The 17,107-nt window shown below is 39.5% G+C and overlaps 1 protein-coding gene across 7 annotated transcripts in view; it reads left to right on the top strand.

Moving 5' to 3' along the window:
- pbx3b (pre-B-cell leukemia homeobox 3b) overlaps positions 1 to 3,896 on the top strand; it is a gene marked incomplete at its 3' end in the record, with an annotated part of 64,734 nt that extends 60,838 nt beyond the window's left edge. For 3 of the 7 annotated variants that reach the window (XM_083674094.1, XM_083674091.1, XM_083674092.1), the window contains 2 exons: positions 837 to 926; positions 3,641 to 3,896. In XM_083674094.1, coding sequence (XP_083530220.1) covers positions 837 to 926; positions 3,641 to 3,733 — 183 coding nt within the window. Of the gene's footprint in view, positions 1 to 836; positions 939 to 3,640 lie in introns of those variants that run through there. The other 4 variants (XM_083674097.1, XM_083674096.1, XM_083674095.1 and 1 more) reach the window with 2 other exon arrangements.
- Positions 3,897 to 17,107: the final 13,211 nt, after the last annotated feature.

Here is a 17,107-nt window from a genome sequence, read left to right as displayed (position 1 = left end):
CGCTTTGGATGGAATATTCTGGCCTACAAAAAATTATCCCACCCCATTGCTATAAGCAATTATTTCAAAAGTATTCTCCAGATGATCAATTGATTTATTTGATATCTGTGACAGACTCAATTGAAGTAACATTTTGTGAATGCATTTGGCTTTGACTTGAGCTCTTGGGTTGGTGTTGGGTATATGGTACTGTATTTCCCCTAAATTCTTCTCTTGTATCCTTTCCTGTATTCGTCTCATTTTGGTTGCATTCTTGTTGTTGTCATCCATTCCATTATTTCTTCAGGTTCAGGCATAGAGGAACATAACCATAAACATGTCAAAAGTAATCCATTGACAAAGTAGAAAAAAAAAGATTATTAACCATATGTCTGTATCATACTGTATTGTATGCCCGTTCTGAAATATTATTGTCCTGTTTATTTGTGCACATTGTTTTGTTTACAGCATTGTAATATGTCTGTCAATGTTAAAATGTACACATTTTCCACAATCACTTTCCACATAGCTATGAGCAGTGTAGACATTTGTGTCCTAGAGAACAAAATATCACTAACACTTTGTTGCTGTGGACATAAGCATGCCATGAACTGATGAACCTATTGTGCCAATACATAACAGCCACTACACAGCATCTACATTAACATTGATATAGGAATGGATATAGTACAGTATACACCATAGTATGGTTAGTGTATTGTCTGTGTCTCAGTCTTTTCCCACATGGGATACTATAGGTCCTGTATGTTTTGAAACGTGGCATTGAGCATGTGTGTATGTAAGCCCCCTATGACCCAATATATTGACAAGCTTGCCCACCCTCTCTCTCCCCTTAGGTGGATACCCTGCGCCATGTTATCAGTCAGACGGCAGGATACAATAATACTCTGGGGGGAAACACTATGTACAGTCCACATGGCTTGAATGTAAGTGTCTCTGTACCTGCTCTTCATGTACCACTCTGGAAACAGAGGTTGTTAGATGAGAAACACCATTCACAGTGTAGCTGTAAACTCGGGTGTCGTAGAACTCACCTTGCTGCCCACTTTGTAATGACTTGCGATATTTGATGACAAAGTCAGAAGTACTTATTAGTTCTATGTTAAGAAGAGAATGTGGTGCTTGTAGGTTTAGAATATTGACCTGTCAATATACTGTAACATGTCCATATACTTACTGTATATTAGGGCAAAGTATATAATATTGCTCAGATTTAATGAAAGTTCATCATGTCAGAAATAGTTAGAATAGCTAGATATTAGCTAGCATAGTTACAATAGCTAGATACTACAGTAGCAGCTGGCTAATCTACAGTATGTTCGCTGGGAAGTGAGAAACCCCATTTAACAATGCCATAGCAAATTATTGAGCTTCTTAAAGGATGGAGTAAACATACTGTATGACATGAAGATTGGAGATAGTAGAAATGCTGGCACAAAAAAAGCATAATTTAATAATGCACACACCTAGATCACAGGGCAGGAGAATAAAAATACATGTTATTTAAAAATCCCCCAGTTTTTGCTTTTATAAATATCTTGTAATATTTTGTTTGACTTAAACTGAAATGAAATGAAAAGGTTTTTAGTTGTGCTTCTACAGTAGGTTTCATTAAGCTGTTTTGAAATGCTTCAGAGAATTCACCACAGTCTTATCACCATGATACAATATGAAAGTGTGATTGCCTGCAGCCTTTCCAAGGCGTGAATGCTATCTTCCTTGATGAGGGTTGATATGGTGCTTTTTTGTAATACAGTGCATAATCTGAAGCCATCAGAGTAAAGATTAATTTATTTGATGAGAGAGAGAGCAAGAAGGGAAAGAGAAATAGACAGAGGAAGAGAGAGAAATGGTTACTGACATCTTTCCCTCAACAATATCACAGACTGAAATATTAACATTTGTTTTCTTTATGATTGTAGCAGTAGTGATGTCAAGGCTCTGTATTGATGCCTTTTTTCTCATCTTTGTCTTTCTTCCATGGCTATTGTTATTGAGAGGAATTCTCATGAGCCAATATGTCAATTCTAATAGAAACATATAAAGGTGCTACATGTTAAGCATTTAAAAGCAGTTGAACTGGGGAATTTCAACAAAACACACATTTTTTATTCATATGGTTGGGCTTTTAGTTGCCAGTTAAAATGTAGCAATTGCTTCAGCCTATTTTAATTGTAATAGGAATAGAACATCTACGGAGGCAGAATTTCTAATTCAGTCCACTGAATTTATTGCTATCATGGATATTAAAGGGATATTACAAAAATCACATATTTGGTTCCTAACCTTGAAAGGAATATGTTGGCACAGTCACTAACTACTAGCTGTTAGCATTTTTTAGCAACAACCAATGGAAATCAATGGATCCTAAATTAGCATGTTTGAAATTTCATCCTTATACTGTAGACATATACTCAATACAATATATCATTATATTACATTTTAAGCAGATACTATACTATATGCTATTGTGATGTGTTTACAACGTCACAGATACTGAAAAAGCTGAGATGCCATTGTCAGTTTTCACAGAGCTTGGTGTCATTTTGGTTTTGTTGAAGGTCCAATAGCCTGAAGCTCTTTAGGAGAAGTGTCAACCTCTAGCAGGCTCAACTGAAGTGTTTCACACTCTCTCACAAGGTTTCTCACTTTCCTGCACTGTTTAGGGCAGAGCTCACTTCATAACCATAAGAACATACATACTCCAAACTAAAACATTGCTAGCAAGTCAACACATACAATCCTGGCACCTGAAAAAGGAAACACACTAAAACCATGTTTTAGATGATTCATGTTAAGAAATTGATAGTCTATCACAATAGTCTCATTCTATTGCAGTACTGACATTATGACAATGGAAACCAGATAAAGCTTCTGTATTTACAGACGTAAAGGGAATCTAAATAATCAAAATACTAATTCCACCAATGACCCACGAGTGCTACAGCTCCCATTTTACAGTAATGCAGAGGGATTGTTTTGATAATGAAGAGAATTTTAGATAAATTAGCATACGCTAACCTTTTGTTTTGTTGATGATGACGGGGGATCCAGCAAAGGCTAGTCCCTGCCGCAAGCAAAGCCAAGTCAGGCTGGCTCAGACTGGCTCTCTTGGAAAGGCCCTGCCCCGTCACTTCCACTCAGTGTTCCCCACCTCACCCAGCCCCAGCCTTTCCTCTTCTTGACTGACATAAGAATATGTAGCGACAAGCTGTCTGCCACTGCTGAAATCTGATTAGACATTGATTTCAGGGATCGCTCCCATTGGCTGAGATATAAGGCAAATTTGTTTCTAGAAGTCTCACTGCTGATGCTACAGTAGTGTAATGCAAATAATGCCCATTGGCTTGCTAGATCATGTATTTATTTAATTTATTGATTACTTAGCTATTGAGCACATTTATAGTGCATACATATACACAATGCATATCTTAACTTAAACTATGGTCATCTTATTCTTGCAAATTGTTCCTTTTTATGATAACAAAATGTCTTTAGGTACATAACTTGTCTTGATTACTAATAGAAGCACCTTAATTACTAAAATATCAAATTGCTTACATGCACATTTTAGATTTGTAGAGTAACATCAAATTAACGATTATTTCATTGTGATCCCTTTTTTATGCTTCCTTCCTAGGCTAATGGGGGATGGCAAGATGCAACGACTCCATCTTCTGTAATATCCCCGACAGAAGGACCTGGAAGTGTGCACTCTGATACCTCGAATTGATCTGTTAACAATGCATCTGATCCCCAAGCTGTAGAGCCTGAACTTTCACTGACTGACCAACCAGAGAGGATAAACAAAACTTTTTCAGAACTAATATTCTGCTGCATCTACCAGAGTCCTCAAACCCCCCTTACGATGACGTTCTACAATATGGACACCTGCTGTTTCTTGGTAGTTCAGTGAAGTCTTCTCTCAACCTTCATCAGTCTCACAACTATGATTCACCATTGCTCTAGTTTATGTTTGTTATATGAAGGGGTAAGCACATTAATGTACAAATCAAACCAGACCCAGATCTTTATCTGCATTACAATTCCGGCTCAACATTGATTTGAACTTTCTGGAGCTAACATTTGATATAAAGATATTGTTTCCAGCTGCAAGCTGAATTTATTCAAGTGCTGAGTGATAACTAAATACATTATGTGTTGTCATAAGTATTTTAAAACGCATTGGTTTTGAAATGCAATATATATTTTTTAGTCATATCTTTTGTTTGTTTTTGTTTAGATCAGTGAATTACTTGGTCTCTTACCTAGCGTAAATTGAATAACAATGTAGCGGTTCCATTGCTGAATGCAATGGTTTATACTGTATCTGTCTGTAATGTACAGAAACTCAACAAGGCTACTGTTGAAGATTAACGGGCAACTTTGGATAATTACTCTCAATGTTTCTTTTGCCTTACAACCGCAATGCACCTGTCCTTTCATTGGCATGAAGAATGGACAATATCGTATGTAAAAACTTGGGACACATTTAATGGTGATCAACAAGTTTAAGCTCATACAATTGCCATCAACATTTGAGTTTAAAATTTGGTGTTAAGCAAAAGTCACTTGATATTGAAATATGCTATTTTTGGCTATCAATTGAAAATACTCATGGGTCTAGCAGTGAAATTAACCAGTTAAAGCACTTCTTTTTGGCACGCAAATACCAGTCACACAAAACTTGTACATAATATAGCTTAAGAGTATTTATACATCCCACCAATCAATACACAGCTTTATTACCTCATTCAAACTCATAGAAACCAATAGATTTTCAACATTTCTATAGCTTAGAGTGCTCACTTACTACCTCTAAACAATACCACCACCATAGTTTTTGTCTTTTTATTTAACATTTTTATTTAGTTACTTTGATTACATATTGTAATAAACTCTGTTTTCTTCATGTAATCTAATGTATATTTTAATCTTTTAAGAAAATAAAGTTGCTTTGTTGTAACTTTAAAAAGACAAAAAGAAGAAACATGATAATGTTAACAATAATATTAATACTAAGAATAATGCGAAAATGAAAATGAAAAGATAATGAGGGAGAGGTGCAACATTGTAGGTTGATGGATTTTGAGGGAGGGGCAGGAAGAACATTGGTCAAAAATTAACACCAAACAGTAAAACTGTTGTAAATACTGCAGAACATTTTGAATGTTGCTCATCTTGTTACTAATTCACGCAAAAAAATCATTATAAAAACTGTAATGCATAGAGGTTTCAGTATTCAGAACTGTAAATTTCAGGCTCTGTTTGACAGGGTTTAAACTTTCTTTCTCTTTTTTGTATTGTATGTGATTCTGAAACTGATAAAGTCATGAAAAATGATTTGTGGCAGTGATTCTAATGTATTAAAAATGTTTAGTGTTTATTTCTAACCAGACTACACCCTGGACTGAAAGGTCTTCCTTGTGGTAGTTATGTGTAATTTCAAACATAAATAAACTTTTTGCTTTCAAGATGTAAATCCTAGTTGTTATTCTATTGTTCATACGCTAGTCTTATATGACGTATAACAATAGACCCTTAGAGTCACTGCATCAGGGATGACCAAGTCATTCACTCACTGATTTTATGAAGAAATATGCCAAAAGACCACAAGATGTACTATCTAAGGCATATCAACAGTCTCCTCAGAGAAAGTATGGTTTATCCACAGGGCCAGCTAAACACACAGCCAAACACAAGGTTTTACAACATCACAAGCACTTTGAAGCATGTGCCTCATTAGAAATACATGAAACAGCTAGCAAGAAGCCATTGCATGTGCCAGGATGACATGTGACAAGATCATATTAATAGTGCTAATTGTTGCCTGAACCCTCTGACAAATGCAGCTAAATTGATTGCCCCATTTAATTGGCCTGTTTGCAGATCTGTGATTAACTCAAATCCTGGATTATCCTAAACAAACAAAATGTTGAATCGTTGGACAATGAAGTAAGCCTCTCATAGACATCTGCATGGAAATTGCTTATGGATGCAAAGTGTTTTGAGGAGTCTGCCAATTATGAAGATTAGTGTGACTATGAGTGAGGAAATTGGCACAATACATGTTTAATTGAATGATAATGATAACTTGATCATGACTATTGTAAAAAAAGAGCTTTGACAAATCTTCATAGTAATATGTAGTGTGAACACATTCAGTTTAGTCTAACATTTGCACATTTGAGATACAGCGACATGGGAGGAGAAGTTATAACAGGGTGTGGTCCTCCTGAAAATATTGTGGTCATGTTTTTCCACTCTTTTCATTCAACACAAGCAAGAGTGCCTCCTGTGACTGGTCACCACAACCACATCTGCACTCAGGGATTTCAATGCAATATCGACAGCCCTATCCATTTTCTCCATCAACAATACAACAAAGCATAGAAGTGTGCTAGAGTGCTTGACACTCAGGAGGTAAGTGCTATTATTGTATGAACACAATCAATGTAGATCTTCATGAAAGGGAAATTCATTATAAAAATGATTCATCATAATTCTGTTGAGGCAAAAGCCCCTTCCCTAGTAAAAAATAATTAATTGGTTTTAAGCTTTCTGATTGCTGTTACATTATCCCCAATGTGTGCAACCATTTTTGCTAATGGAACTTATCTTATTTATGTAATAAAAGAGAGCTTACTATCATACTGTGTGCTTCTCCTCTCTCATATTGTAGCTCTGTTTCTGTCACCTTTGCTCTCATTATGGACACCGTATGGAAGGTGAAGACTTAATTGAACCTTGTTTGGAGGTTACTGTGGAGCCGACATGCTTGGTGCAATTAACTGAAATGTCAGGCGCTTCTAATTCAAGTTATTCTGTCTGTCTGTGGTAGAAAGGCTGTCTCAATGGGTCATTGGTTACCAATTTAAAATGGAAATTGACACCCATTTATTCCCATTTTCTCAGTAGACTCCTTGAAAATGAAGCATTCATCCGATGTTACTGAAACAGTAGAACATAGCTACTGTATGAACTGGAGATGCAATGTTTTGTCAAAAACACAAGCACTCTCTGACAATTTAGTCATTATTATCTGGCTTTAATCTTATGATCAAGATGTACTGTACAGTATGATATATTTTCAATTACAAATATTACATGTGTGCAGTTATTATGCAGTACAATAATTTTAGTTTGATTTCAGTAGTTCTACATAACATGGGGTTTATGTATTCAAATCAACAAAATTGAACAAAAGACCTTTAGAAATAAAGAACTTACATTTGTCACTGAAGATGCCTATTAGAGCTTTCTCTAAGGTTCATTAAAGACAACATTTTCCAAGTAAAATTTACCATGAAAAGCATGCATCATTAAATATGGAAATCCTGAATTATATTAGCAATCTGCAAGATCTGAGCTGACGCCAATTAAATTAAAGAAAGATATCATTTATTTTATTAAGGTAGAGTTCATATTCTGTTAAATGCAAAATGTAATTTTCTACTCTTTTTGATTTATTGCTGGTAGTACATTGTTCAAAGACCCATGTTACATTTCAATAGGGGAACATTGTTTATACATTAAAATTTAAACTGCTCTTATTGCCTTGCACTACTCACACCAAATGAAATTGGTATGATTTAAAACATAAATTAATAAACACATTTGAACGTGTGCAGAGAAAGGCAATCTTCCTATTTTTCATTAGGATCCTTTAATATTTCATTGACACAGCATACTCCCATTATAGCACTGGGACTGGCTTTCCATCTTTGGTGGGTGATGTATAGACAAATGTATTGCTTTCCCAACACAGATTTTATTAGCTATGTGAACACACACTCCAGGAGATAGGGATGGAGATGAAAAATGATTGCTGTTTTTGGTTTTGCTCCTTTGATGTAAATGACCGACAGTAGAATAGGTTGCATACTATTGAAAATAGTAAATAACCTACAGTATGCTACCAAAACAGCTTCACTAGTGGAGAGGTACTGTAAGCATTGTTTGATGATTAGGTTGAAATGAGGAAGTTAGGAAATATTCACTGAGCATATCTTTTGGGGTTCGAGAGTTTGACATTTTACATGTTGCGCCTGTGGCACTTACCAGCAGATATGGTACTGTAATGACACTGTACACCCCTCCTGCTTCATCAGAAGTTGCTTTGTCAGAGACTTCGATACAGGAGCACACCACTCAAGCTTGAGACTAAGATTTATTGAGCATGAGCATAATGGGGCATGGTCTCACTATACTGAGTAGATCTGGAGGGCTGATTTCTATAAAGAGATGAGTCCTGAGTGGTCTTTGAGCTTTAAACCGTTCAGTTAATTAACATTTGATCCCACCATCTCTGGAGTTCATTCTCAATTCCATTTCAAAGCCCACTGAAACCATGTGTACATTTTTCCTTCCCTAGCTACAAAATGCATTGCAAAATGAGGATTGCAACAAGGCTTCAACTAGCCTCCTCCCCAAACTGATGGTGGCTTATCTTACTTTGTTGGGTAATGGCAGGCCTGTGAAGGCTTGTGACAGGAGACAGATGTTCTCTTTACCTCTCAGCAGAGGCATGTCAGCAAGCATGGGATGCCTTTGTGCTGGTAAAGTACACTGACATCAAGTCACAAAAAATAGAAAAGACAGTGAAATCAGACCATTTCTCTCTCTCTCTCTCTCTCTCTCTCTCTCTCTCTCTCTCTCTCTCTCTCTCTCTCTCTCTCTTTCTCTCTCAGGTTTCTCAGGTCATCTCTCCTGCTCCCTGTAAATGCTCTACAATACTCTGTATCTGGAGTGGAATCAGATCAGTAAGCTATATTGTATAATGGGAAGTCATTAGCTTTTGGTCTGGTGCTGTGTGTTCTCAATCCCTTGCTGCTACATTTATATTTTATATCTCATGTTTCACACAGTATCAACAGCTGCGGCTTGTTTTCACCATCTGCAGACAATTACTTTGAGTTTACTTGGCTTTGTAATAATAGCATGTTTTCCTCTTGCCTCTCCCTCAATAGGCAACATACTGCAAATCTTTGACAGGTGCTGAGGCATTTGCTCAGGAGACACAGTGAGTTGGATTATTATTGCATTATTTAGTCTTCTTCAAATAAACAAACAAGTTCCCTACAAGCATCATATGCTACCAAGTCAGCATTGTGTGTTACAGTACATTTCACCTGCTCTGAGCAGCCAATTATGATTCACATCAACTAGCAAGTACCCCAATGCTCCTTTCCACTTCCAGCAGTCCTCCCTTAATGTGTAATATTTTTTTCCCGACTATACCCTCTCATTTGCTCACTATCTCCTTCCTCTGTGACCTTTTTACATTCACCTTGCCTTGTTTCACCTACATCCTATCACCAGACTTGCTCAGGTTCTGCTCCACAGTCTAGTTTCAGTATAATAACTTGACACTTCACATTGCATTAGTCTTGGTCCCAACAACAAGGTTGTGTGACCTATAGTGTCAGAGAGCATACTCTATGCTTGCCTGGAGTAGCTATTTATCAAGACAGCTTTGGGCCACCTATGATTCAGAGCAGAACAAATACAGATGTGAGGCTGCACTGCAGAGGCCATGTTTGTGTGTCAACCAGATCTTTACTGGCCACAATAAAGGCTATACTGTACAGTACATACTGTAGCTCTCTCTAGGAAGGGTTAACCATGTAATAGGACTTATGATGGGGGAACAGAGACACGTGATAACAAATATAAATCCATGCTATTAACGCTACGTTATTAGCAAATCTTTATATCATATATACCCATGCAAGTGTAAAATAGAGAAAGCATTTTAAGTTCATGCTAAGAGAATCCAAATGGAAAATTATTTAACCCAGTAGAGAGGCTTGCTAAGCATTGAGCTGTCCGGGTGGGGTGGGTCACTGCAGGGCGAGGAAGGAGGCTGCTGCTGTGAACCCTGAGGAAGTCATTAGGAGACCAGTGACCTCACTAGTACAGCACTCTGACAAGCCACCCACTGGCATGATGTCATACTTCACTTGCCATCACTCATCACTGTACCCCTGGCCACTACAAATAAGGAGCATATAGATAGTGACCATTCAGGAAAACTATCATGACAAAGAAATGTGTTGATGTGAAATTCAATGGAACTGATGACAGCAGGTCTAAGTTGATTCAATTATCTGTCAAGGCATACACATGTTTTTGGTTTAACTCAATGATTATGATTACTGTTGGACTCCAATCAGAAAGCTTGGGAAACCCTAAATGATATGACGTGATAAAACAGCTCTGATATGGTTTATGGCCAAAAGTATTGCAGTACTTATATTTTCATTTAACCAACCAATCTATGGAGACTGCATTAGTATACTGAGCTAGCCTGGGAACTAATGTCTTCAGGTCTTGTAGCAAACTACCTCCACTACATACACATGGGATCCAGGTGACTTTCATTCTCCCTACTCCTCTTAGAAATGCTTCTGTATGTGATCTGATAGACTTTTCTGCATGCGGCTGCTCATTCCCTTGTGCAATGGAGTCAGGGCAAGGGCTGCCAGCCTGGAATCCAATATTAAACCTCATTTGTAGTCAATGTCACCTATGCGCAGCAGTGCAAGCCATGTAGCCTGCCTCTGACCAAGGGGCCTTGCTCTACCCTGAACAATGACATAGGGTAGTTGGGATAGCCCTCAAGGGACCTAGTGGGCTTGTACTGGGGAGTTTCGAAATGCATAAATGAAATGTGAAAAAGAGGCAAAATAATTGTACATAACAAATAGTTTGTTTCTGGTTTCTGTGTGTATTGTTCATTTATCAAGGACCAGGACAAGGCTCTTTCTTAGAATATAGAACGGCATTTACCATTGTATGTATACTCTCTCTCTCTCTCTGTCTGTGTGTGTGTGTGTGTGTGTGTGTGTGTGTGTGTGTGTGTGTGTGTGTGTGTGTGACCCCTGGGTCTCCAGGGTCTGACCGGCCCTATGTCTGCTTCCTGGTGGTGTCTGGGAGCTCAGGTCTTGAAGGCACCAGGATCAGTTTCCCTCTGTAGTTGTTGTCACTAGCATGGACCCGACTAATTCATCTTGCTAATGGCAGGCGGCTCAGTTGAGCGCTATTATTGTGATTTTCTCTTTTCCTTTTTTTATGGTGGCTGCAGTTCCTTTTCCTTGATCTAATACAATTAGCAAAAGTACACTTAAGAGAAGACAGCTCTGTCTGTCCTCAGGTTTGTTTTGACCAGTCTTATCTTCTTTATGATTTACCATGTACAAGTTATTAACACACCCTCAAATGAAAGGAATTAAAACAGTATGGTTTTAAAATGAATGTTGTGAACACTATGAATTAAAAGTAAAGAGAACATGCAAATTATTTAATGTATCAAATTATACTACAAATGTGTGTTTGTTTAAAACACATCTATCTATTTTTGCACTGAGTAAGATTTGCAGTTAAATGGAGTAAATGCAGTCAGTTAGAGTCACTGGGGCATGACTCTCAGGAGACCAGTAGACATGGAAAGACCCCAGCCTGATTTCAGTCAGGAGGAAGGTCGTCGCCACACAAATGAAGAACATGAGAAGTGGTTCGAGGTCTAATCAAGTCCTCAGACAGCACTCACTGGGAGCAATTAAGTCTCCCCCTTCCTCGGATCCAACATAGGTAACCAGATCTTCTCATCGACATTCTCAATAAAGGGATATTTACAGGATGGATAAAATACTCAGGCTCAAAGCCTTAAAGACTTTAGAGACTCTGTATAATGGAGGATTGCATGAACATGCACTTTGTGGTTTAAAGCCACAGTTCCAAAAATATAGTTTGTTAAGAAAATTGTTTGGGACTTAAAATCGAAGGTTTTATCCACATATATGGATATGAGGGGAATATATTTAGGAAGTGATGCAACGAGAAATGACGGCATTGCCTGTTCTGAATCTGTGTCTGCAATCTTCATGGCATGAATATCAAAACCTGGCACAGTGTCCAGCCCAACCACAGGAATTCATTACCATCATTGCTAGTCTGACACAAATTAAGTCCTGGCACTTTCTGTCTCCCCTCTCAGACCACAATACTTCATCATAAGCCATCCTTAATTTGTTTGGTTGTCAACTCCTGTTGTCAAGTCTGTTAGCTTATGGCTCCCTTTGTCAGAGTTTGTCAGCAGAGGCTGGCTTAGAGACGGTGGATGGGTTCTCACACACTGATCCTTCACTTGACTTGTTCAACCCAACATACCTCTAGGACAGATCTGTCATTAGCCCTACAGCCAGGAATTAAATATACAATTCTACCAGCACTGTCACCCTTCACCTTTGTAGTCCCTCTGGGATACACATGGCCACAGAGAGAGGTGAGGATATGGAACGAGGCACATCAGACCAAATTAGCATTGACATGTTTTTATCCAATCAGAATTCTCAGTTCAGTTCGGGCAATGGAAGGTTTTGGCATTCCAACTCCATTTCAAAATAGTGTCTAGCTGAAGGTAAGAACACATTTTCTCCTCTCCCTCTCTCACCCCCTGGAGAAATCAGCCTGTCTCTCAGTGTCCTCTCAGAGCATCTGGATTTTACATCTACGCATCCCCGTTCACTGGTGATCCTGCTTTTGATACCTTATAAGAAAATAGCCTCCATGTCTTAACAAGGGAGAGTCAGGATTTTGTATGAAAATACCATTGTCCCTGTGTTTATAGAGCACCTGCTGTATGGTGGAAGAGAATTGTCTCCATGCAAACAAAGGAATATCTACACCAGCTCTCAAATCTAGTTTATAATTTTCAGTTTCCTGTGAAGGATTCTGTGTAAGAGAGGGATTTTATATTATTTTCACAATAATGATAATGATCAGACCTCATCTCTCCTCAGAATGCCAAAATCACCTTAAAATGTAACGTAGAGGACCTGAGCAATATGGATGACAGCATTTGTCGTAGCACCAGACTCTCATTAAGGGAAAAGAGGCGACTGCTCTGGAGGGTTAATGGTTTTATGTCCCCAGGCAAGCACAAAGAATGGAAATGGGATGAGAGGGTGGGGAATACCAGCCCTTCTCCATACCCCACCATACAGGGAACTGATACAGGGACAGAGTCAAGACCTTCAAAATGCATACCTCTCTCAAAAACAATGTCACACCTAAAGCCTTGCAGTTGTAAGATAATAAAAAATGTCATGATGAAAAAATGATGTAATGATAACTGAAGTACAGTTTATACTGTAGTTGCTACAGTAGATCATTATCACACATTCTTTACGGTTAGGTTGTGACTTCTCTCAATCAGCTGAACTATACAATGTTTAAAATAAAATGGCTTCCAGATCAGTTTACGCTGTTTGCCAATTCCAAGGTTATCTGAGAATCCAACTCAGAGTGTTCTGAGACAGCATTTGCGAGATTGACAAAACAAATACGACAATTGAGTTATCATTGAAAAAGAGTGGGAAAGGCCCTCATTTAGTGTGAAATTCCAGAGTTTTTGCTGCCACCCCTCCATCTCTGTTAATTACCTCCACTAGGACACACAAACTCCCCTGGGCTCTTTACCAAACAGCAATAAACACTGTATCACACTGACTCACCAACTGGCAAATTACTGAGAGAGGAACAAGAAGAAAGTAACCAATTAAACAGAAAGTCTATTTGTTGCTATAACAGATTGGACAGTGAAGCGTACAGGTTATAGTATCTGATTATACCCATAATACACAATATTAACTTTCTGCCTTTCTTATCAGCCCTGATGAAGAACACAATATAACAGTTTTGGTTCCGAAATGTAGATACTGTATATCTTCCGGAGTATATCAATACATTGTTTATGACATTACTGTTATAATCAGAACCCCTTCGAAAAACTGCTTTTTCTCAAAGTTTATTATTCTGCTTATTTCTAAAGAAATACAGTGTATAAATAAAAAATAATATGATAAGCCATGGTATAATAATGCATCATATAATGCGGCATTCCTTGATTTAGCAGTATAACTGAGGTGGATGCAACTTTTGAAGCTTTTAAAGAGACAATATTGGTATGATATTTATGTTGGGCAGCATCTTTTATGAATCATTGAGGGCTGGTGAGGAGCTGTATTTCAACAAGGAGAGAGAGAGAAAAGTGAGATCAACAGTTTTACACATTACCCTTGAGGTGGGCTAGTGCATCACGAAACCAGCGTGAATGTAAAATTAACAATGTAAAAAAATAAGTAGTAACTAAATAATAACAAGTAATACATAATAAAATAATAAAAATAAACTATTACTGAGAGGCAATAAAAAAAAAACTGTAATTGTAACAGAGAAAATGTGGCCTTGCTAGTTGTGGATGACCCTTTCAAAACAACACATATCAGCAGAGGTGCCAAAACAATACGTGGGCGTTAGTTAATACTGCCTACTCGCAAAGTGCCATCCTTATTCATGTCTGTCATGGCCGTATTGTAAACAGAATGCCACAGCACCCTCATAACGAGTGAATACAGGGCTGAGATCCAGTCACAGGGATGGGAGAGTGAAAGGGATGTGTTGACATGTCATGGCCATCAGAGTCAACTAAACCTCAACACCAAGGCATGGTCCACTATCTTCAAAAGTGATGATCTTAGTTTTGCTGCATATCAGCATTGTTACAAAGATTGTAATGCACAGTTGTCTACGTGTTACACATCAGTGGAAACGTTGATGTGTATGAAAAGTGCATGTGTCAGGTATTTGGTATTAGTACTGAAAAAAAATCTGATGTACACAGCTTGTGGAAAAGGCCCCTCCTTAGATGGTTAATCCCATTCGCGCCATGTCACCCTTCAATCTATCATAGAGGTACCTTACCTTTTAGTAGCCCAGCATATCCCACCAAATTACAAACCGTTCCCTCCCCTCCCACTTCGTCAGGAAAGAAAGTGGATGCAGATGAAGAAGCTGACGTCTCCAAAGTTATACGTTTCGTCAGAGTATACCTTAAGTTATGGATGCAGCTCATTGTTATGAGTGCATGCATCTAACTATGAGTATATGTTTATGTTTTAGCCACTGATAATTTGTTACCTTGTATCTGTATAACTATATGCTACTAATGTTATTTCCTTGCTAGCCAGTATGTTAGTTAGTCATTTTCACACGTGAATGTTTGTATGCTTCAGGTATGCTTAAGTTACTTGCATAGAATGCAGCTATATCCTTTACTTCTAGGTCCGTAACCTACCTGGAGGTTTATCATTGTCTTATTATTATGGCAGACCAAGCCGCGGCATATAAAGCAGATATCCTGAAGTTGGAGGAGTCTGGTTATGCTGTCAAGTTGGAATCAGAAGCAGTGGAGCAGATGTCTGAAGCCTGGTGCATCCCTGTAATAATAGTAAGAACAGAGACGTCTTCAATTGCTAATTTCAGTACAAAGGGGACAACTTTAACAGCCTCCTACTGCCAGCGCTGACCTTTGGCCCTTCCCTACTGGACATGCTACTACGGTTCAGAGAACATGGCGTGGCCATCTCCAGTGACGTACCTGGGATTTTCCATCAAGTCCGGCCTCTTCCCGAAGAATCTGCTCATGTTCCTGTGGTGGGATCTTAGGCGAGAAGATCCACCCAGCGTGTATGAGTGGCAGGTCCTCCCCTCTGGAACAACTTGCAGTCCATTCTGTGCAACGTATGCACTGCAGACCCACGTTCACGACCATAGCCAACCAGGAGAAGATGTCAGTGGAGAAGTCCTTCTACGTGGACAACTGCCTGCAAAGCCTCAGCTCAGAAGAAGATGCCAAAGCACTGGTGGTGAGGCTTCGAGATCTTCGAGCAACTGGCGGCTTTCACCTGAGGCAGTGGGCGAGTAACATCCCAGCAATTGTCAGTCACCTTCCCTTGGAGGCCAGGTCCACCAGCAGTGAACTCTGGCTCACCCAAGGCCAACCAGATTCCCAGGAATTCACTCTTGGTTTGCACTGGCACTGTCACACTGATACGCTGTCATACAAACTATACTATACTATACTACCCTACCCCTAACCCAATTGACGGCTCTCTAACCACAATGCGGAACATCTACAAGATCCTGGCCAGCCACATCGTACCCTTCACTACTCGAGCCAAGGTGTTGGTTCAGTGCCTGTAGGAGAAGAAGAGAGAGTGGGATGACCCCCAATTTCCAGAAGACCTGGTCTGCTTGTGGCAGATTTGGGAGGGTGATCTCCGAGCCCAGATGCTATATCAGCCCTGAAATGGACACTCCAAGAAGCCGAAGAGACATTCATATCTTCTGTGATGTGCCGGAGTGTGCCTATGGCTCCATCACCTACCTGAGAACAGTGAGCTCTGAAGCAAGACAGAAGTGGCCTTCCTTACTGAAAGATCGAGGGTTGCGCCCAAAAGGCAGCAGTCAGTTCCTCGCCTGGAGCTGTGTGCAGCTCTGACTGGAGCTTAGTTAGCCAAGGTGCAAGACAGACCTCAGCATTAACCATCCGCCTCACTCTGCGGTCAGATTCTACCACAACAGTGTTTGTGGGCACCCGAGTGGCTGAAATACAGGAACTGATGGACCCGGAAAGAACAACCCCGTCGACAACCTCACTCATGGCAAGACCCTCGTCGACCTTGCTAAAACAAGCCGATGGAACCAAGGCCCGCCATTCCCTCACCTACCACTGGAATAGTGGCCAGAAAAGCCTCTTTCTTTCCCTATGGAAGTGGAAGAGGAGATAAAAACACACACCTTCTGTGGTCTCGCTCGGAACCCAGCCTTCCCTGATGTCAGCCAGTTTAAAACGTGAATTCCTGGATGCAACAGGCCAGTCTCTCCATGGGGCGGCAGGGACTACAGATGTCTTGAAAGCAGATGACTACTAAGAGGCTGAACTCGTTATCCTTCGCCAGGCACAGCGGGATAGCTTCTCCATCGAGATCACCCAGCTGAAGTCAGATTAGCCAGTCCTGTCAGCAGTCGTCTTGTCACCCTCACTCCGGAACTCGACAACTCTACGCAGCTCATCCGAGTTGGAGGCCGCCTCCATCGCACCCATCTCTTGGAACAGCATGCCATCCACCACATAGTCCTCGACTCGATCACCAGTCTGATCATCCAAACATGTGCATCATCATGTGCAGGTATGTGCAGTATGTTAGTAGTAAATAGGATGTATATTATTTGTATTGATTATCTAGATTGTTGGATGAAA

This window comes from Argentina silus (genome assembly GCF_951799395.1).
Source record: "Argentina silus genome assembly, chromosome: 7".
Lineage (NCBI taxonomy): Eukaryota > Metazoa > Chordata > Actinopteri > Argentiniformes > Argentinidae > Argentina > Argentina silus.
The sequence above is the reverse complement of the archived record's forward strand: the minus strand, read 5'-3'. Positions and strand labels throughout refer to the sequence as shown.